We start from the raw sequence: 22,304 nt of genomic DNA, 5'->3' as shown, positions 1-22,304 counted from the left end.
TTAGGAGATAGCTCTCGCATCTCAAGGAAGATACCTAAACAATCTGAGCAGCAGCAAAGCTGTGTGCTTGCTCCTTTAGCTACACGTCCAAACTGGGAGGTCAATGTATAACTTACCTGCTATACAGAGATGACCTTGTGCTCCTTAGCCAGACACAGATTGGCCTTCAGCATCAACTTTCCATCTTACATGCATATACTAGAAATCATCTTACATGCTTATGCTGGAAATCAATCAAACAAAAACCATGACGGTTACATTCGGGCCAACATCAAACTGTCATGGCAGGTGGCAGGTCAACGGTGCCTGGCTCCATCATGGCAATGAATACAAATATTTGGGCATTGACCCAGACAGCCAATGATAATTTAAATCTCACTTTCGCCCTATGAACAACATAGACTCCAGCTTAATGTGTGCTCTTTCTGCTGTCTCTCAGAACATGCTAGGACCAATTCTTGACCCTCTTCTCCAGGTGATGAAAGCATAATTCATCCCTGCATTACCCTGGGCAGGGAGGCTATCATGGCAGACAAACTTATCACCCGAATTTACAAAGGAGTTTTCCATCTAACAAAGAGAGCGTCAGCAGTGCAAGTAAGACTTCAGTTCAGCATCACAAAAGCACTGGGCCAGAGGCAGCTGTTTTTTAAACTTTTGTCAGAATCTTAGACCTGCACATCAAGACTTTATGCACGGCCTAATATGGCGTGAACTAGAGAGCACCAGCCTACCTTCATCTTACATGCAACACCTCGAGGACAAACTAATAGAGTTTTTACTCACCGAGGCCAGAAGCAAGCATCTCTCTCACCAAGTCTTCAAAAAACTGACATCAACCACAGCAAAAAAACTATATGAACTGGAGGATATGGTGGCACTGAGAAAGCGCAACCATGCATGTTCAATAACCAACTCCTATTCCTCCAGTAAGCATCAGAACTACATTTCTTGCACATACCCCCTGTGGATTAAAGCCAGGCTAGCAGCATTAAGACTGGGTGAGTGAAACTTGCAAGCTGAATTTCTGGCTTGGTGGCGCTCAGAACCCCAGGATGCAAGATGTCCTCTCTGTGGCCAGGAAAAGGAAACCTTAATCCATATCACATGTACCTGCCCTCTTTTGCAGCAGCAAAGAAAAATACTTCTCCGCACTAACTTCATCTGCTTAGGAGAGTGTACCTGCCGGCAGGCAGAAATAGCCATCCTGAACCCTGTGAACTCCTTACTAAGAGCCTGATTTTTATGTCATCCGGAAAACAGTCCAACCGAATCAGTTCCGGAATGCTTTCCAAACTAATTGAGTTGTGCAAGTCCGAACGACCGTTCGGTCGGACTCGCATTGACTTTAATGGGAGCCTGTGTTCCGAACAGGCTCCAATTGAAAAAAGGGGTGGTTGGGGAAAACCTTGCACCCTGTGGTGGGCACACCATGGTACCTGCCACATTGTGCATGACTGGGAAAAGGGGTCCCTTGGGTACCCACATGGGCCCCAATCGGACACCTCCAGGTGAAGAGGGGCCCGCAATGGGCCACCAAAGACAGATTCTAACAGCAGTTTAGTGTCGGGCAGACCGAGTTAGAACGGCTGTCCGAATCGGTCATTGTACTCGCTTGTTCGGAAACTGGGTCCATAGAGTTGTAGGACTTGGTTCCGAAAGACAACATTTGGCAGAATGCATTTCAGAACCAATTCAGACTGCACAAGCATTTTCCAGGCATCGTAATCGGTCGTTGCGAAATATGTACGATTTGTTCGTAAACAAGGGTTCCGAATCAGACTCTGCAATACCGAAACCCATCCGGAACCCTTCCAGACGACATTGTAATCGGGCCCAAAATGTTAATTGGCTTTGGTTATATCATTATATTCCTTGCACCATTGGCGCTCTAAGGGCTTACATTCTTTCTAAGCAGAAGGAGCTCATCATTGAACCACTTTGCAGATGGTTTGGTTTGAGTGGCTGTAGAGTTTGTTAGCAGGACAATGCTGTCTAGTGCCCTATTGATCCAGTTTTCTACTTGAGTGTTTTCTGTATCAAGATCATCACTGAGAGATGGACAATTTGCTCCGAGCATTGCTATAAAGGATGTTGTAAAGATTCTGGACCACTTCCATGAGAGTCGATGCTGATTGCCTAGTAGCATGTGCAAACCGGAGGCTAGGGTGATCTGGAAAGGAAGAAAAAAGTGGTCTTACCAGACTACAGATATAGGAGGGGTCATGCTTACACTTGAGGAGTTGGAGAATAAAGTGCCAAGCATGTGGATATGCTTATGTGTGGGAGCATGGACCAATTGATTTAAATGCAAAACTTCTAGATTCTCCCTAAGACAGGATACTGATGGTCATGTAGTGTCATCCAAATGTAGATTGAAGTCACTCACAATTAAGAAATTTGGGGATTGTAACGCGTAAGCTGGAATGACATCAGTCAGTGCGGTTAGAAATTGTGAGGCTGAACCATGAGAGTGATAAATCAGGAGACCTGCTAGTCTGCAGTTACTGGACAAAGTCATAGAGAAAACGGTGGCTTCACAGCCAGCAATAAAAACTTCAGAGAAGTAGTTGTGCAGAATGAGTTTAAAGATACGTGCAATACCACCTTCCCTTTGATACTGTCTATCCAGTCTCAGAACCCTATAATCTAGTGGGATAGCATCAAGAATGTCAGGGGCTGAACAAGCTTCGGACAGAAAGAACAAATTGGGCTGGAGATCTACCAATAGGCCATTAATCTTCGTCCTGTGTTTGGTAGTGAGCAATAGTTAATGTAATAGCAGCGAGCTGTGCGCGGGCTAAGACCTCTATTTACCCAGATGCCTGCACACAAATTGAAGATTGACGAAACCCACAACTTACCATTTTCTGAGTGGCAGCTATTGAATGCCGACATGCTGCAGAAATGCTTGGAGCGTGTTGGATGATCTCCTTGGCCGTATACTGCAAAAAAAACTCTCCAAACTGGAGGATATGGTGGCACTGAGCAAGCGCTTCCATGCATGTTCAATACCCAACTCCTATTCCTCCGGTAAGCATCAGAACTACATGTCTTAAATATACCCCCTGTAGATTAAGGCCATGCTAGCAGCATTAAGACTGGGTGAGTGAAACTTGCGAGCTTACTTTCTGGCTTGGTGTCGCTCAGAACCCCAGGATGCAAGATTCCTCCCTGTGGCCAGGAAAAGGAAACCTTAATCCATATCTTATGTAACTGCCCTTTTTTGCAGCAGCACAGAAAAATCCTTCTCTGCACTGACTTCATCCGCTTAGGAGTTTGTTCCTGCCGCAGGCAGCAATAGCCATCCTGAACCCTGTGAACTCCTTACTAAGAGCCTGATTTTGATGTCATCCGGAAAGCAGTTCAACCGAATCGGTTCTGGAATGTTTTCAGAACTAATTGGGTTGTGCGAGTCCGAACAACCATTCGGTCGGACTGGCATTGACTTTAATGGGAGCCTGTGTTACGAACAGGCTCCCATTGAAAAAAGGGGAAAACCTTGCACCCTGTGTGGGCACACCATGGTGCCTGCGACATTGTACATAACTCGGAAGAGGGGTCCAGTGGGAACCCTCATTAGCCCCAATCAGACGCCTCCAAGTGAAGGGGGCCCCGCAATGGGCCCCCAAAGACAGATTCCAACAATCATTTAGTGTCGGGCAGACCGAGTCGGAACGGCTGTCCGAATCAGTCACCGTACTCGCCTGTTCCGAAACCGTGTCCATAGAGTTGAACGATTTGGTTTTGAAAGACAAGGGCTGTCAGAATGCCTTTTGGAACCAATTCAGACTGCACAAACGGTTTCCGGGTATTGTAATCGGTCTTTGGGAAATGTGTACAATTTGTTCAGAAACAAGGGTTCCGAATCGAATTCATCAATACCGAATCCCATCCGGAGCCCTTCCGGATGACATCATAATTGGGCTCTAAATGTTAAAACCCTTATGTTTCTTTGGATGGCTGCGGACAAACTGAATGATGGTAATTCTATATATAAGCAAAAACCTGACGTCAAGTGTAGAATTTTAGGCACACCTTCTATCTGTTTTGCACATTGTACTTTTTTCTCTAAAGTTTTAATACCCGTGCAATCTGATATTCCTTGTGTTACATCGGGCTGGTTTGTGCTTGCAAAACTTTCCTGACCCACATGTTAACTTCCAAAATTCCTTTGCACATTGCACTATTACCTGTACTATGTGTCTCAAATGTGCTTGGTATAGACTATGCTGCTATTGCACTGTACACATTGCTTTTTACCAATCAAATATGCTGCATATTCTGTTTCTTCGGTTTTACTAATGGCTCATTGAATCTTCTTGTTCCGAATTAAGATCTGCTTGTCCTTTTGGGAAGTTTAAACTCTGCATACCGAACGCTTTTAACTTCTATGTTTGTTCGCTAAGGTTTTTATTAACGATATAATAAATTGATTACATTAGTTAAATAAATAAATAAATAAATAAATAGGTAGACAGGGCATTGAGGGATGAGGACCGCCAAACCTCAACAGAGATTTCACTGTGGGATAGTCACCGACACATTACATGTTTCAGTGACTGTTTCATAGTAAAGAATCATAGCACAGGAGTTAGTGTAGTAGATTCACGAAGATTCCAGGCACTCTACAGACAGGAGGTCATCGTCAAATTTCTGGGTCTGCTGGTTTCTAGGAAAGATTAATTTTACTTACGTCTGAACTTATTTGCTTACTTCATATTTAAATGGAATAACATGTCAGACAGCAGAGACTTCTTACAAGGGCAGTGTATTATCATAAGGGGTTTTATTTACCTGCACATTTCTTTATTGAACCGCTCATGTCATGCCTTTGCCATCCTTCCCATTCCTTTACCCCACCTTCCTTGGGTACCTCCCCACACGTTGTGAATGTTTGGAACATTGAATCTAGGGTGGTGGTTGGCAGACACTGTTGGATTATTATGTGAAGAGGCGCCCAACATTAAATAAAGGCGTCATGTTATACAGTGGACCAATGGGACAGGATAACCAATATAAGAATAATGGTAAGGAAGAAATTGAAGACTAGAAACTTAAAGTGTATATGATGTTGCAGTGCACAGCCAGCCAGTTTTAACCATTGTCATTGGTTACCTTATAGGTCACAGCATTCTTTTTCTAGTTGCCTTTAGAACTTTACCTAAAATGTTCCTTTTTTCTCCTGTAGCTACTATCTTATGTTAAGAATGTCCATTTCTTTGATTCGGTTGGCGAGGATGTATTTTTTGACGAGTACGGTGACTCCCCAGTTGCCTATGACATTGAAAACTGGCAGGTGACCTCTTCTGGCATTGGCAAATCAGTGAACGTCGGCCTCTATGATTCCCGCTTCAACTCCCAACAGAGACTGACATTGAACATGAGTGCTATCCAATGGGGCAAGCATCATTCTCAGGTTTGAAAAGTAATCGTGTAAAGGTGTTAGAGAAATATTTCCATGGACATCTGCAAATTGTATCATGTGAAACTGAAAATATATCCGTAGGCAAGGGGTTTTCAACCTTTTCTGTAATAGGAGCTACTTATGTTTGGCGACAATCATGGCAAGATAGTAACATCATCAGTATTGTAATAGCAACAACATTATACAAGATTACATTTGGGACTACCCTAAACGGTTATCCGCAGTGATCACCTAAGTACACTAGTCAGGGTTGCCAACTGTAATGTAAAAAAAGCGTTTATTAATTTGCAAAGCCTTTGCATGAGTAATAAAAAACAGCCATAGCTGCACTGCACCAAGGTAGAAGTAAGCTGCTGCAACGCCACATGATTAAGCACTCAAAGATCATCTTTAAATACAACATTATCTGTATGTTTGTAAAGAACACATTAATCCTGCTAAAATCACATTTTCTGTTAACCAAGTCAATGATTGGAATTGTTAAATTGGAAATTCATTTTTTTTCCCCAAACATCAGCTTATGAGTCCTAAAAAACTACGGGGCAGATTTACAAGGAAGTGCTGCAGTGCGGCAAAGCAAGCCCTTTGGCTGTGCCACGCTGCAACACTTCCAAAGCACAGGAATGCAACATATTTACAATAATATGTTGCATTACTGTGCTCTCCCCTGCACTGGCGCACAAACTGCTGCCATGCGCCGGCGCAGGCACCCTTGCACCATGGTGCAAGGATGCCTGCGTCATGGGGAGATTGTTTTTGTGCAGGACGGGGGCACCTTTCTGCACAAAAACAATCACTACAGGCATTTTTCTCTTTCAATGCGTGCTGAAGAATACAGTACGCATTGAAAGAGGAAACAAGCATTGGCATAGCCAATAGGTCTCGCTTTTGGGACCTTATAAGTATTTAGTTATGTAGCACAATATCCTTGGGGCAACAACATTAACTGTTGCATGGTTAATCACTTATAAGGCCCCAAAGGCGAGACCTATTGACTATGCCAATGCTTGTGTTTTTTGTAGTGCGTGGAACGGACTTGTTTATGACTCATATGCGGCTGGGTAACGTCATCCGTAGCAGTGTTGCCTCTTCTGGTGCAGCTGGGGAAGAACGACGAAGTAGGAGGAAATAAAGGTGCAGCTGGGGTAGAACGACGAAGGAGGAAATAAAGACAAGTGCCCTGAACCTCCCACCCGATTCTGGAGGGTTGGCATGTAGGATCCCTGCCATATTGGTAGGAGCCCTCAGTCAGTTTCTTATGGAAAAGTACATGTGCAATTGCGGCGTTTATGTTTTATTTAATAAAATGATTACACCAATGTTGTGCACAGGTTTAAAGAGTCTCCTCCCTAGTGTCACTAAATGAACAAATTTGCTTGCTTTGCCGTACACACTAAGGGGTCCAGTGCAGAAGGGTGGATGTGTCGATGGAAGTTAGTTAATTATCAGCACTAAACGAACTCGACGTTCAAAACACGAAACAGAAAGCAACAATTAAAAAGCAGACCGGGTGAAAGTGCAGATGGAGGTCCACGACGGGCATAAAACAATTTTTTAAAAAGAGTTCTCCTGAAGGACAGAGAAGGAACGTAAGCGTAAGCACACTGTGTTTTCCCGGTGCGCCTACTCAGACTTAAACGGAAGTGAGGCATGGCTGAGCAAACGAGTTTGGAGGCAGTCAAGAAGAGCGCCATTGAAGTGAACCAATGGAAGTGAGGCATGGCTGAGCAAACGAGTTTGGAGGCAGTCAAGAAGAGTGGCATTGAAGTGAACCAACGGAAGTGAGGCATGGCTGAGCAAACGAGTTTGGTGGCAGTCAAGAAGAGAGGCATTGAAGTGAACCGATGGCAGGCAGGGGCAGGGTAAAACTCATTTTGTATTGAATGCAATAGGTCTTGTGGGCACTGAAGCTCGACCTGTGAAATAGCAGCAGGGAAGGGGGCGGAGAGGAGGCTATGAGGGAGAGCGACGTAAAGCCATATGGCTGCTCTGCGCGCGTGCACACCTCGTGAACTGTAGCTCTATGCCAGTGGTACCACTTTGAAAAGTCCCTTACAAAATGTTTCTCCGAGCCAGCGCATGCACTGGGCTCAGCGAGACCTAATAACAAGGAGAAATGAAAACATTTCTCCTCGTTGCTCCTCGCGGCATAGCATTCAGACGCATTTTTAGATTTACGATTCCTCGTAAATCTGGAACTGTGTCTTGTTCCATGGGTGTTGCGTGGGAACACCCACTGCAACACCCATGGAATGCCCCTTTCACTCAAAGTGCTGCGTGTAAAGGGGCCATATTTACAAGCACAGGAAAAGCCACGCAGGGTGTCTTTTTCTGGCCTTGTAAATATGGAGCAGTAACATGCGCCACCAGTACGTCACAAAAAGTGACGTAATGGTGGCGCAGAGGGCTTGTAAATCTGCCCTAACACATTTTCATCTTCAATACACACTTCTCAATTTCAACATGTATTAATTCAAGCAAGCAAACACTTTTAATTTAGTAAGCTGGACTGCACACAGAAGAGCTACTTACAGGTAGCTGAAGAGCTATCAGTAGTTCACTGCTACTCGCTGGAAAGGCATGCCTTAGACTGATTTATTTTGTGCATCTACACTTCCTCACAGTAGCTTGGAAAAGGTAAAAAATGTGCCAGACAGTGGGAGAGGAAGTCAAAGGTTTGAAAGATGTTGCAAGGAAGACATGAATAGTGTGAGAGACCTGAGTTGAAGAGAACAAGCGAGAGACAAAAAAGACAGAGTGAATAAGACAGCAATCAGAGGACAAAAGAGCAAGAATAAAAAGAGACAAAACGTGAGGCGAGAGGGATAACAGGACAAGCAAGCAGCAGAAAAGACAATCACTCATGTTATTTTAATATGATTATTTGTTGGCTAAGCCAATAGCAGGGTCTGGCCACCTAGAATTTGTTTTCCTACACTTCCAATGCCAAAACAAATAAAAAAAATCCCAAATTGGCAAAATCATTTGTCACGGGCAGTGCGTAGCAGCTGGAGCTTGTGTACCTAAGGAGTCCATATGAAAATAGATAGGAAAAAGAAAGATTTATCCCAGCTTCATAGCTCCACTCTATCCCTCCAAATGCTCTAGGCACTCAAATCATAATACTTCAGATGAGAGCACATAGAACATTAGTAAGCTCTGCACTTCATGTAAAAGTAATAAAAGGTAGACAATTCACAGTCATAAAATACCTTACACAATATTACACTTCCTTCCCCTTAAATATTTTTCAAAAATAAGTCTATAACCAAGAATATGATAATATTGAAAATGAATACAAATCCAATATACAAGAGATTAAACACGATTCATTCCATATACAAGAAATGTAATACTGAAAGAACAACAAAGAAGATTGCACTTGATTTGAAATAATACTCTACAAAAATACAATTGTATCACACGATATTTGGTTTTTTAAAGTTATTTTTGAAGATTGTTTAATGGGATTTTATGGTTATAAAGGGTCACCACTCATACTGATACTGGTCAATCTCTGTTTTGCGTTATGAGGGGGCAGGGTCTTTGTAGTAAGGGTACATGATGGAAACCTTTGGTATATGAGACGCTTTGCTCTTTGTAAGGGGTATGATGAGGTTAAGAGCAAGAGCTATAAAGGGCTGAAAAGGTGATTGAGTATGTGTGGCTGGAAAGTAGCAGAGAAACAAATCCTGATTTGGGCAGCTCAGGACCAATTTCACAGGCACACATTGAATGTCATTGTGGCATTAATGCGGATGATGCTAAAGAAGAGTGTAAAAATGGTGGTGGGGATTGTGGAAACATGTTTTATGCTCAACATATTCACGAAGGGACATGTGTGTAAATATAAGTACACTGTTATGCACACATTTACTTGATGCAAAATAGGCCAATTATTCCCCTTAATGTAAAGATTTACACAGCAATGTGTTAGCTGATAGTTTTACTATTCCATGGTAGGCCCAGAAACCATGATGCTTCATGTTGTACATTGAACATTTTAGAAAATGAAACCTTGTTGTCAAATGAAGCAAAGAAAATGTTTTTTTGTGAAAAGAATAGAGTAAGTATTTTTGGATATGAATGATATCTCCCCTCTAAGGCCGCGTAGTGCTTTCCTGGAGAAAGGTTTGAACACTTACATGTAAGTTAAGTTTCTGATGATACCAAATATTTGCTTTCTAATGACATTCGAACAATTGACTTGTCTTAAACAAAATTGTATACATACTAGACCACAATATTCATGTTTTTAACTCACTGATCCAACTAACAATTTTCTAGCGTGAGCTCTGGTCAGTTGAAATGACAATTGTCTTTTATAGTGTTGCTTTGCAGACCACTATTTTGCTATAAACACTATTTGGAGTTGAGCTTCCCTACGTGTTGTATTACATTTTTAACAAGATTATTATGAAGAAAAAAAAGGTTACAGAAGAAGGAGGTGTGGAATGCCAAGACTCCTACTAGAATTGGGTAACCATGGATGGAAAATTAGGAGGCTCAGTAGGAATTTCAAGTTACCTCGGAAGCCATAAGCCACAGTATTCTTTGTCCTGTTCTATATTTTTTTCTTACTGTTCTTAGCCAATATTTTTGTTAAATCTTTAAACTGCACCATTGCTCCAATGATGTCAAAATGATATATATATATATATCAACACTTAACTTTTTGTTGTTTTCAGATAATCCTCTATTTTTTCAGATTTCTGTTGGGTGCCATTATCCATGAGTACACTGGACAGAAAACATTCTCTCAAAAAAACTTTCATTCATAACAATTATAACAGTCACAGAATCAGCCTTAATAACGATCCCTATTCCAGGTCACCAAACAGTGATGAAGCTCCGCAACCATTACATCAGTTCACAGGACAGATAATATCCAGTGATACCCTCTCCCGGGGTAACTCAGGACACTTCAATAGGTAAAGATGTGGATTTCTGGTATTCCATGACTTGTCAAATCTATTGCAGTCCTCATAATCTCTCACCATTCTCTTCATCTGTGGAACCATTCCCAGGCATCAATATGAATCTTTGACTCTTCTCTCAGTCTTGGTAACTAAAATATGCCCTTAATGACACACCTGAATGATTTAAATTCTTAAATGATCTAGAGAAATTACTTTATCTTTTCTAACCACAAAATTCCCCTGCTCCCCTAATTCATTGCTTACTTCCCACAATGGTTAAAACTCACAATTTATGTTCTTCCTACCTGGGCCATTCATTTGTCAAAGGATTCACAATTGTTGTGAATATTTCATCCTTGTCATCATCCTTTTTGCACACATCCTTAGTAAGTGTGCAAAAACTATACAATCCACTACTCACATTTAACTGTAAACAAACCTTGGGCACACACTATATATAGATTATATACCGTTAGTTTCCGTGCAGTAATTATCCTGATTAGACGTTAACATCAGGAAGAGAATATGTTTCACACGAATAATACAATTCTTGCCATTCTGCAGAATGCCAATGGTCATGCCACGAGAAGAACGTTAGAGGGACCGCACAAGGACTCTTGTGTTTTCTAAGTTCTTGGAACTAACAGATTCACTCTTTACGCTAGGACCCTTACCATCAATAATATTGGATTCCCACCTAAACTCTTACTGAAGATCTATATTGATACCCCTATGATCCTATCTATGATCACGATGACTAATATGTTTTTGACTCTTAATTACTTAATTAGGATTACTTATTATTACCTATTCAATCGGCACAGCAAGAACAAATCTTGTGTGGCTCACTGACCTTGCTTTATTTAAATCAGCCCTGATGAATTTGCTAAACCGACTAAACACATGTTGGCTACATGAACTTTGAACAAGATCTACAAATAAAAGATCTCTGCTGAAGCCAAAGACTAGGATGATTGTATTATTTGTGTGAAACATATTCTCTTCCTCCTGTTAATGTCTAATCAGGATAATTACTGCACGGAAACTAAGGGACCACAAAATACCGGAGAAGCTATGCAAATTAACCTTCACTACATTATATAAATCACATGGGCAGTTTGACATAATTAATAGAAGCATAATGCTATACATGCATTTTTAGTAAGAACTTGAATTTTTCCCTGTACCCTGGTGGTAGGATTTATATTGACTGTTAGATAGTGCTCTAAGTTGTTTAAAAGGACATGCATGTTTGTCACATACTTTTCAGTGTCATGGACTACAATACCTCCTCCCTTATCACAATTTTTAATGGTTGTACCAGTGGTACTGCCTAGCTTTTGTAGAGTATTGAGTTCACTTTTTTGCAATTTTAGAGAAGTATGTCGTATGTTATTGGTCACTGCTTTCAAACGGGTCAATACTGCACTTTCAAAAATAGTCACTTCTGGGCCAACCCGGTCCAGGGTGGGAGTGAAAGTGGAAACAGGACTGAGTCCCGTGAGATTGCCCAGATTTGCACCTGTGAATGGTGTATCTGCAAAAAAAAAAGAAATTGAACGTATTTTACGAAAGAAGGCCATGACGTTTTGAAACAGTTTGAAAATATTTGCACCGGTGTTGGGTACAAAAGATAGGCCTTTAGATAGTAGTAGAGAGACAGTTGATAATTCTGAAGATTTTTTAGATATATTGAAGATAGGTATTTCTGTTATGTTCTCCAATACTGTGCATTGCTCGTCACTAGATATTGAGAGTTATTTTGCTGGAAATTACACGATTTAAGTTGTCTTGGTATCTGGGTTGATATCTGGGTCTCCAAGGGCCCCTTCGTACTCCTCGTCTGCCTAAAGAAAATTGTCCTGCTGTTGGATTTGGCTGGTACAATAATCTATCTTCATCTGAGTTAAAAAGATGAAAGCTACCGTTGTTTTCGGAATCAGACGAATCAGAGAAAGTAGTAATTTTACGCCTAGGTTGTTGATAACTTGTGTCTGACTCTAATCGGGTTACGATGTAAGGCATGACCTTCTGCATGTATAATGATAGATGCCATCTCATTGGCCTGACAGCACACTCTGTAATTCTCATTCACTACTTTTCCTTTATTTTTTGGTAAGGTTAAATTTCCTTATTGGAGTTTCTTGGGTCTCTTTACTTCACAATTGATCTTGGGTTTTACACACTAATACATTTACAGATGTGAAGCAATGATATTATGCTGGGTAAGTGTGTTCCAACTTTCGGAGGGACTATATATATGTTTTTTATATGCACAGGTAATATTAAACTGTTCCATGTGGCTTTTCCTGATGAAGGCACTTCTGTGCAGAAATGCACATCTATATACCATCTGGGCTCCAGTCACTGACTGTTGCTGAAACAAATCAATATTTATCAGCTTCTGACTGTTAAAACAGAATTAGGCTTTCAGCCATTCATGATGAAATCATATGCCATGTAGACAGATTAGAATATTAGGATTAAATATCACTATAAGTGAGAAACTTATAGACATTCTTTTGTGCATTTAGTCATCGTTTTTGTCTATGTATTTTCTGTCTCCATCGTACAGAATGATGTTAGAGTGAATGTTGATATGACTGAAGTATGCCTGTGGATTGTTTTAATCATTCATATTTATTGTATTACTTTAATAAAATAAACTTTTGTATTTGTTTATAACATGGTTTTCTGTCCCTTCATGTTTAAGCAATGAATTATTGTCACATTTTTGATCATGTTTGAGTTTTCCTAGGATTTAGCAATTTCAGTTTTCCCTGCCTAGAGGAACTCTCACCTAGCAGCAGGGGGCCCATTTTCCAGTTACATTTATCCATGAACAAACACATCAGGATATGGGAACATCCTCTACTGCCAACTACAGAAGACTAATTTGATCAGCAAGATCTATTGCTCATGGTGCAGTTCGGGTTACTCAATTACCCCCTGCTTCCACGGACAGAATGATTTCTCAGTCACACGCACATACACACATCACACGCTGGTGGGGCCCATAACACCAACATTCATTCTTCTCAAACTATCCGTGCCTACAAAGGGACATCAGATCCGAACTACAACTGTTCTCTCTGATAGAGGAAAACCACTTCTCCTGGATCACCCTAACACTTCCTCCATCAGTAGGTCGATAAAATCATTTAGTTTTTATTTAGTTTAATGACACTTTAACTCTCAAACCAATCAATAAACATTTCAATGAAATAATCACCCGACACAGTAATTCAAATAATGATTTTCTTTTATCTAATTTAAATGCAGGTTAGATCTTAATAATGCAATATTATCTTTTGTCATATTTACCTATTCTGGCTAAATGTCGTTCTCTAAGTCAGAACTGATCCTCAATAAGTTCGTCAGAGTTTTATCATATAGAGTCACCGTCCTCTCCGTCAGCATAGGGATCTCTGATCATCGATTCTCCGTCAGTAGCTTCTGCATAAAGTGGCGATGAAGTGGCGAGCGTTAGCCTATTCCCTCTCTAGTCTACTAATATTTATACTAAAATTTACATATTAAAGTTACATTTTCTCATTTCCCAGGCCAACGATTGGCTGAATTTAAATACATCTCAATACATTAGGAAACATTTTCAAATTTTCCCATGTGGAAGAAGTCTCAAAGCAAATGTATGGGAAAGACTAATCCCAAGTCCTAAATGTATCAGTTTGTTGGAAACAGGTTGGGTTCGACAGTTCATATTTCCAATAGCAACATTTGCTTCACGTTCAGGGGCATTGGCTCCTCGCCCAGGGTAGTCTTCATGGGCATGGTCTGACAGGTTACCCAAGGGACACAAGCGAAATCAGTGCAGGCGCCTTTCTCCATTGTTCAAATGATGAAGTAATGTACTTTAGTTAGGTTTCAGTCGGCGGCCATCTTTTGGTAGGCCAGAATAGTCAACTTTAAGCAAAGAAACACAAAATCGTAATTAATACATTGAAATGATTAAAACAGTGTTAAACCCTTGCTAATACCCTTATGTGTATGCATTTATCTAGCCATATGCAACATCCAAAGCCGTTAATGCTGGTTTATTTAAGCGCAAATTACAATAATATTACTCAAGCAACATTTATCGTTTTAGTATGCATACAGACTTAGTTCACTTATTAATTTTAGGCATGCAAATGCATTCCCACGTGTGTTCTTTCTGTTAATAAGGTTGGTTTAGTACCTTCACATCAAGCTATTAATTATTATATTTAATTATTAATCATTTTAATATAAACATATATAAATGGATTGGGTATATAAAAAGGAAATATTTTACCCGCTCCATCAATCCCCCCTTTGGTGATTTTATCACCAGAAACAAAACCCACAAAAATCAATTTATTTTCCCCTTTTATGGGAATTCGAAATGTTTTCTTGCTCAATTAAAATTCTGTTTCTCTTTCATCTTCCCTTTTGGTTTTGTCATACATACTCTCCTTCCATTCTTCCAATTCTATTTCGTTAAAATAAAATCTCTTTCCTGTTTCTTTTCCTTCTTTTTGATAATTTCTCGTCTAATTTTCTTTTTATTTCTTCTATGTCTACAACACATACATCCTAATCTAAGTATTAATAATATGAAAATCACACACGTTAATGGAAACAATATTTTCCCTAATATAGTACTACCTAATTTACCTAAGAAAGCTTTAATAGCAGCCATCTTATTACTAATTCTAGTCCAGATACTTTCAACCTCCAGTGGTTTTATTTCATCATGCAATTCTGTAATATTTTTAATATATACTTTTAGATCTTTGCTTTCATCAGGAATGTAAGTGCAACAATGTTGAACTTTCAGCATTCCACAGACTCCACCATCTTTTGCCAATAAGATATCAAGGGCAAGTCGATTTTGCATAATCATAGCACGCATGGCAACCATTTCAGTATTTACCAAAATCCTCCAGCGGTGCTTGTTGACAAGCGATCCACTATGGTTGACAATTTCCGAAAATTATTTGCGTTCAAAGATATTCCCACTGCTGGTATCAAGGCTCCAAAAATATCACCTACAATTTCTAGCCAAGTTTCTCTTCTACTACGCATTAATAGGTTATGTGGTCCACTATTTTCTACTCTATCCATGTGAAAGATTTTTGGAAAGACCAGGCCAACATAACATGTGCCATACCAATGGTCGGGCAACCTGTAATAAGCCTTGCTCCTACAAATATAATACAGTCCAGGAAAAACTGGATCTTCTCCGCCTCTAAATCCCCATCCAGATGCAATAAAATATGTATCATGACACTCACTTGTCCCTATATAATAATAATCATATTGGGATCTTTCCCTCATAATGCATAATTTGCCTTTCTGTGGTGAATCTGTAGCTATTGTTGGTCTAGCATCACCCTTTGTCTCCTTTTTCCCATCTATTTCCCAAATGTTTTCCCCTTCTTTTTGTCCTTCTGCATTTTTGTGTATTTTCAATCTCCTCTCTTCAACCATATCTAAAAATTTTTCTCTTCTGTCTTCAAACTACAAGTTGAATTGTTCTTAAAAATATATTCTAAAGTTAGTTCTTTAGTTTCTATAAAAATCTCACCTAGTACGTTAGCAGTTTTAGCTGGATTCAATTCATTATTCATGGGCAATTGTCCAAGAATGTTATCTATGTTAGACAGATTATATTCTAATTTCCCTATTTGATAAAATATACTAGTTAAAACGCTACATGTTATTCCATAAGTTGCTGGAAGGTGATGATAAGTCACCCCTTCTGAAACAGAGGCAGGTAATTGCATACATACGTAGCAATCCCTTACGTCCATTGTTCTTACATATTCATATAATAATTTTGAAAAAAAATTGCTAGAAAAATCAGTTATAGACCTATCCTTGTGCATATGCTCAGTACTTGTTTTAAATAGAACTACCTTTTGTGAACTTTTCACTATGTTAGTCATATTCTCTGTATGTCCCTCTAGTGTATCTAAAGTTACTTTGAAAGAGATCAAAAGAGCGAGTACGCTCCAAAGAAGCATGAATAGTCCTGTACAACAGCAACATGCCTTGCACCATCTTCTCATAAAGGTACATCTACTTTTGTTATCATCTATGTTAGCCATCTTGTTAGAATTAACCGTGTCTATTGACTTAGCCTCTTCTACTCCGCCTTTTGTAGTTTTCCTGCAAGAGCTAGGCCCTCATCAGGTGATCCAAACACTTCAATTTCTTATTCAATCCTTTATATTTTCTACAAGGACCTGCTTGAGATCACTCAGCTTGGCCTCTCCTCATTTTTCACTTCCTTCTCATCATCCACATACAGAATTTCCTGATCTTCCGCTTCTTCTCCGAGATCGGATAGGATATCTCTCAGGATTTCCGCTGTTTCTTCTTCCTTCACCACTCTCAGTAAAGTCTCCTCTGGATTTCCTTGACTATCTACCTCTTCTCCTTGTTCAGGCAGTGCCACGTACGTCCATTCAGGTGACTTATATTTCTGGTTCGGTTTTCTCAATCGTCTGTTTCCTTCAGACACTTCTGTCTCTCCCTCCTTTTCTCTATGCTGACTTGGTACTTCATTCACTTGTTCAGCTTCTGAGGGTTTGACTCGTGTCAATCGATATCTTAGTCTCTTTATTTTGTTTGGCCAAAGATCTCCTTTAGCATTCCTTCTTGTTTTGCCGTCTTTACTGTTCCTTTCCTCAATCCAAGTTCTCTTCCTTAAAACTCGACCCTCTGGTATTTCGGTTTCACTGTCTTCAGATTCTGTCTCGTTTGGTTTTTCTTTTCCAACAGTCTCTTTTTCCACCTCTTGTGCTTGCCCTACTTCTGTCCCTCCTCGGGTCTCCGGCACGCAATTTTCCTGCTGACTACTTGTCCCTTCACCTAGCTGTGTGTTGCAGTTCCTTACACCTCCTCGGGGGTCTTCCGCAATCTGTCCCTCTGTGACTGTCCCTACTTCTCCTTCCAGAATTTCCTCAGGTGGAACTTCTTCTACTCTTTCGTCTGGTGTAAATGTTACTTCTGACGGGACATTCTTTTCTTTTCTCTTCTTTTTTCTGTGCTCACCACTGACGTTTTGCTCGTCTCCAGAATCTGAACCATCTGAAATCTGTAATCTCTTCTTCAGAATTTCTTCTCTTGGAGTCTGAACTAGTCTTGGCTCCTTTTCCCCCCTTTCAGGATTTTCTTTTGATTTTGCATTCTCATCGCCTGAATCATCACTTGATCCTGATTCATCGAAATATTCTTTTCCAATGCTATCTGCTGGATTTGGAACTCTCAAAGTGTGACTCGCATGTATCTAATTCTTCAGTCCAGCACATTTCACAGCGGTGGTTGTAGTCAATATCACTTGCCTTGGCCTTCCCCACCTTGGAACCAAGCAATTCCTTCTTCTGTGGACTTTTATTCTCACCCAGTCACCTGGGCTTAGGTCATGGGCTGGTTTTCTCTCAAGGGTGGTGGCGTCCGCTCCAACCTGGTGAAACACAGAATGGACTGCGTCAGCCAGGCCTTTACAGTAATCCAAAATCATGTCATCAGTTATTGTCATCAACTTGTTGACTGGAACAAATACGTGTCTCATGGCTCGTCCCATGATAATTTCATGGGGACTCAAACCCGTAGTTCTGTCTGGAGTAGATCTAATTGTCATCAAGACTAGAGGCAAGACATCAGGCCATTTCATTCCTGTGGCTAAACACATTTTCCCTATTCTGTTTTTGATCGTACCATTTATTTGCTCAACCACACCAGAAGCCTCTGGTCGATAGGCACAATGTAGTTTTTGTTGTACACCCAATGCTTCACAAATCAAAGCCATGATCTCATTGTAAAAGTGTCTTCCTCTGTCTGATTCTATGGTTATTGGGAACCCGTATCTTGGGATGAATTCCCTCAACAAGAGCTTGGCCACTGTGATTCCATCATTTCTTCTTGTTGGGTATGCCTCCACCCACCTGGAGAATAGACAAACTACCACCAGAACATACCTCAATTTGTTGTAAGGGGGCATTTCAATGAAATCTATTTGCATTCTGGTGAAGGGTCCTCCCTCTCGGCCTATTGTGCCTAGGCTCACCACTGTTTTCCTTCCAGGATTGTACTGCTGGCATATTAGGCATCTTTGACAGAGACTTTCTGCTATCAACCTGAATTTTGCATTGTACCAGGTCTGCTTAAAAGCCCTTATCATGGCATCTCTTCCCAGATGTCCTTGGCCATGATACATCCGTGCCATGGTTGACATCATGCTATCAGGCATTACTGGTCTTCCATCCCGATAAACCCACACATGATCTTTCTCCCTTGGTGCACAACCTGCTTTTACCCACTGCTTCATTTCTTCATCTCCTGCTTCATCCTGCAACTGCCTCACTTCTTCCCATGTTCCCACAACGTTAGTGAACATTATGGAGCAACAAAACATTTCCTTTTCCTTGGCCCTATTGATCGAATATTGATTTTGGGCACAGTACTGAGCCATGTCATTGGCATAGCGATTCCTAGTAGTGATGTAATCACTACCCTGACTATGAGCATCACATTTTACCACTGACAGTTCCTTTGGCAACTGTATTGCCTCAAGCAATTTTCCCACCACTTCTGCGTTCTTTATAGGAGTTCCACTTGAGGTCAGGAAACCTCTCTGCAGCCAAAGTTGGCCAAAATCGTGGACAACTCCAAAGCCGTACTGGCTGTTTGTTATCACAGTCACTCTCACATTCTTCCTAATTTTGCATGCCCTAGTCAATGCCACTAGTTCTGCTACTTGAGCGGATTTAACTCCTTTCAAGTGTGATGCTTCTATGACTGCAGCAACTGTGCATATAGCATAGGCCGCACTCAACACTCCTTCATCTGTTCTCAAGCATGACCCATCCACAAACAACACATAATCACTTTCTGGCAAGGGTAAATCTTTTATGTCTGGTCGAGGTTTCGTGCAAAAGTCAAGCACATTCAGGCAATCATGATCAACATCATCTCTTACCTCCACTCTTTCTGCATCAGGCAAAAGTGTAGCTGGATTCACATTCACACATCGTTCCAGACTCACATTGGTTGCACCTAGAATGACCTTCTCATACTTAGTCAGCCGACTATGTGACATGAACTGTGTTCGGCTTCTCGTTAAGAGAATCGCTACATTATGAGGTACAAACACTCTTAGTGGATACCCCATCACGATTCCCTCACTCTGCTCTAGGCTTCGTCATGTAGCAGCTACTGCTTTTAGACACCCGGGCAAACCTACCGCCACTGGATCTAACATTGACGAAAAATATGCAACTGGTCTCCTTTGCCTTCTATGTTTCTGTATTAACACTGAAAGTGCACATCCATTTCACTCACTGCAGTATAGTTCAAATTCTTTCTCGTAGTCCCGCATTCCCAAAGCTGGGGCTTCACATAGACTGTTCTTTAACTGTCTAAATGCTGCCAATTCTTCTTTGTTCAGTTCAAGGGGGTCTTTAACCTCACTTTTCGTCAATTTTACCAATGGTTTGGCAATCAGGGAAAAGTTACTTATCCACTGACGACAGTAACCAACCATCCCTAGGAACATTCTCACCTCTCTTTGGGTCATTGGGGCTCTCATTCCTCCTTCTGATCCTGTCTATGGTTACTTTTCTCAGCCCTTTTTCAATGGTATGACCCAAATATTGTACTTCTTTTTTACAGTATTGCAATTTGTTGGAGATACCTTTAGTCCTCCATCTGCCAAATGATTCAGCAAAGCTATTGTGTCTGTTTCACAGGCTTCGCGTGTCTTTGATGCCACCAATAGGTCGTCAATATATTGAACCAAAACTGAATTTTCAGGCATGGTAAGACTTTCCAGAGATTTCTTTAGCAACTGATTGAAAATTGAGGGGCTCTCTGTGTACCCCTGTGGGATTCGGCACCATGCCAAAATAGGCTCTCCAAACCGAAATGCAAAAATCGGCTGGCTGTCATGATGCAACGGAATGGAAAAGAAAGCATGACACAAATCAATTTCTGTGTACCATTCTGCATCATGGGGAATCTGATACAAAATCACTGATGGATTTGGAACAATGGGACAACATGACACAACAATCTTGTTAATCCTTCTCAAATCTTGCACAATCCTGAATGTTTGGATAAACTACTCCTTCTTTTAGTGTAATCTTTACTGGATCTATATTTCTCATAAGGCCTACATCTTCTCCAGTAAAATCCCAGACTCCTGCCTTCACTGACTGCTTCAATTCTTTGGGTAACTCATCTGGGTTAAATACTGCATAAGTTCCTGTAATTCCATTTTCTTGATTAGCTATTGTCATCTTATACAGTACATCCTCGTCTGTTGTCTCAAATGCTATTCCATCTGGGGTACAGAATATGGTGCAATTCATTTTGCACAGAAGATCCCTTCCTAACAGATTCACAGGACTAGTATCGCACACCACAAATCGGTGCATGTCTGTGAATTTCCCTATTTTGACCTTTACCGGTTCAGTAAGGTAGGTTCTTATCTGGGTGTTTGACACACCAACTACTTGGATTGTTTCATCCGAGAGAGGAAGATTTTTCACATCTGCTGACCTGGCAGTAGATCGCGTAGCTCCAGTGTCTACTAGAAAAGTAATGTTTTTATCATTAACTTTCCCATCCACAAATGGTCCTGTCTGATCTAATTCTAGAGTTGCGCCAAGTACGCACCCTTCTTCCTCTCTTCGGCACCGTCAATAAGTCTCCTCTGACTCACTCTCGTCATTTCGCAGCCAATATTGTGACACAGCGCTTGCGCGTTGCGGTTTGTTTACCTGTTCTTCATTGTAGAATCCCACTTCTTTGCTATATCTTTGGGTGTTCCTGCTTTGCGGTAATGGCGGTTTTGGCACCTGATTCTGTGGATTAACAGCCTTCTGCTGTTGCGGCGGTGAGCCACTCACCTCACACTGCACCTGTGGATTCAATGATGGATTTTCATTATTATTACTTGGTGGATATTTACACTCGGATTTCCAGTGCCCTAACCTTCCGTAATTGTGGCATGGAAACTTCTTTTTAGCTTCTTCTATATTACCCTTCCCTTTTCCTGGGCCAAATCTCGGTTTAATGCCTGGATTATTGGCTTGTTCAACCAGCTGAGCTTCCTGTCTCTCTGCGACCTTCACTTGAGCCCACATTGCCTTTTCTTTTAGTTTTCGCTGCTTTGCCTCAATCTCATCACTAAAGTATTTAGCATGCCTTAGGATCTCATCTATTTTCTTACTCTGCCAGTCCACCGTATGCTGCTTAATCATTTCCCCAATTTTGGGACGCAAACCATACACAAATCTGTACACAAAATGACTTAGGTCCTTTTCTCCCAGATTGTCATCTCCACTGAACTGTTTGAAAGCTAGTATTAGCCTTTCATAGTAAGCGTGAACTGACTCTTTCGCTTCTTGATGTGTTCGATCTATTTTAACCCAGTCTGTTTCTTTGGAAGGCACTTTGTTTTTCAAAAACACTATGACTTGTTCATATTTCTTCATTACCTCAGGGTCTGGTGCTCCTGTTTTGGGATCTCTCGGGTATTCTTTAGTTGGCCAATCTATGACTATCTTGCATTCTGCCCATAAGTCTGCTGGCACTATTATATCAAACAGGCTATTCAGATCAATCCACAGCACTTTTGACAATTTAACAAATCTGTATACCTGTCTGTACCACTCGACCAGCTTTTCGCGTAATCGAGGGAAGTCATTTGTAAATGACAAAATGTCCTGTCTTGTCCATGGGACATGCACATATCCCCCTCCTGGAATCTCTCTCATGGGGAATTCTGTCACTACTTTTTCCTTTTCTCTCACAGGAAATACTGGAAAAGTTCTGTCTGAGGTATCATCCCGCTTGCTATACCACCTGCTTTTCCATTTGTCCACATCTCCCCATTTCCTCAACACTGTGATTATGTCCCTAATCTGCCTTATTCGTCCTGCCGTGTTCAGATTCTCAATATCCTT

The 22,304-nt window shown here is 40.9% G+C and overlaps 1 protein-coding gene and 1 pseudogene across 1 annotated transcript in view; both read left to right on the top strand.

The window, feature by feature from the left end:
• The window catches only part of LOC146812082 (extracellular calcium-sensing receptor-like), a 100,941-nt pseudogene extending 95,501 nt beyond the window's left edge, over positions 1 to 5,440 (top strand).
• A 1,638-nt stretch (positions 5,441 to 7,078) lies between these two features.
• Positions 7,079 to 22,304, top strand: part of LOC146812079 (vomeronasal type-2 receptor 26-like) — a 151,369-nt gene continuing 136,143 nt past the window's right edge. The window contains exon 1 of the mRNA XM_085615126.1: positions 7,079 to 7,140. Within this exon, the coding sequence (XP_085471252.1) occupies positions 7,079 to 7,140 (62 nt within the window). The remainder of the gene's footprint in view (positions 7,141 to 22,304) is intronic.

Source organism: Triturus cristatus, chromosome 7, assembly GCF_964204655.1.
Source record: "Triturus cristatus chromosome 7, aTriCri1.1, whole genome shotgun sequence".
NCBI lineage: Eukaryota > Metazoa > Chordata > Amphibia > Caudata > Salamandridae > Triturus > Triturus cristatus.
The sequence above is the reverse complement of the archived record's forward strand: the minus strand, read 5'-3'. Positions and strand labels throughout refer to the sequence as shown.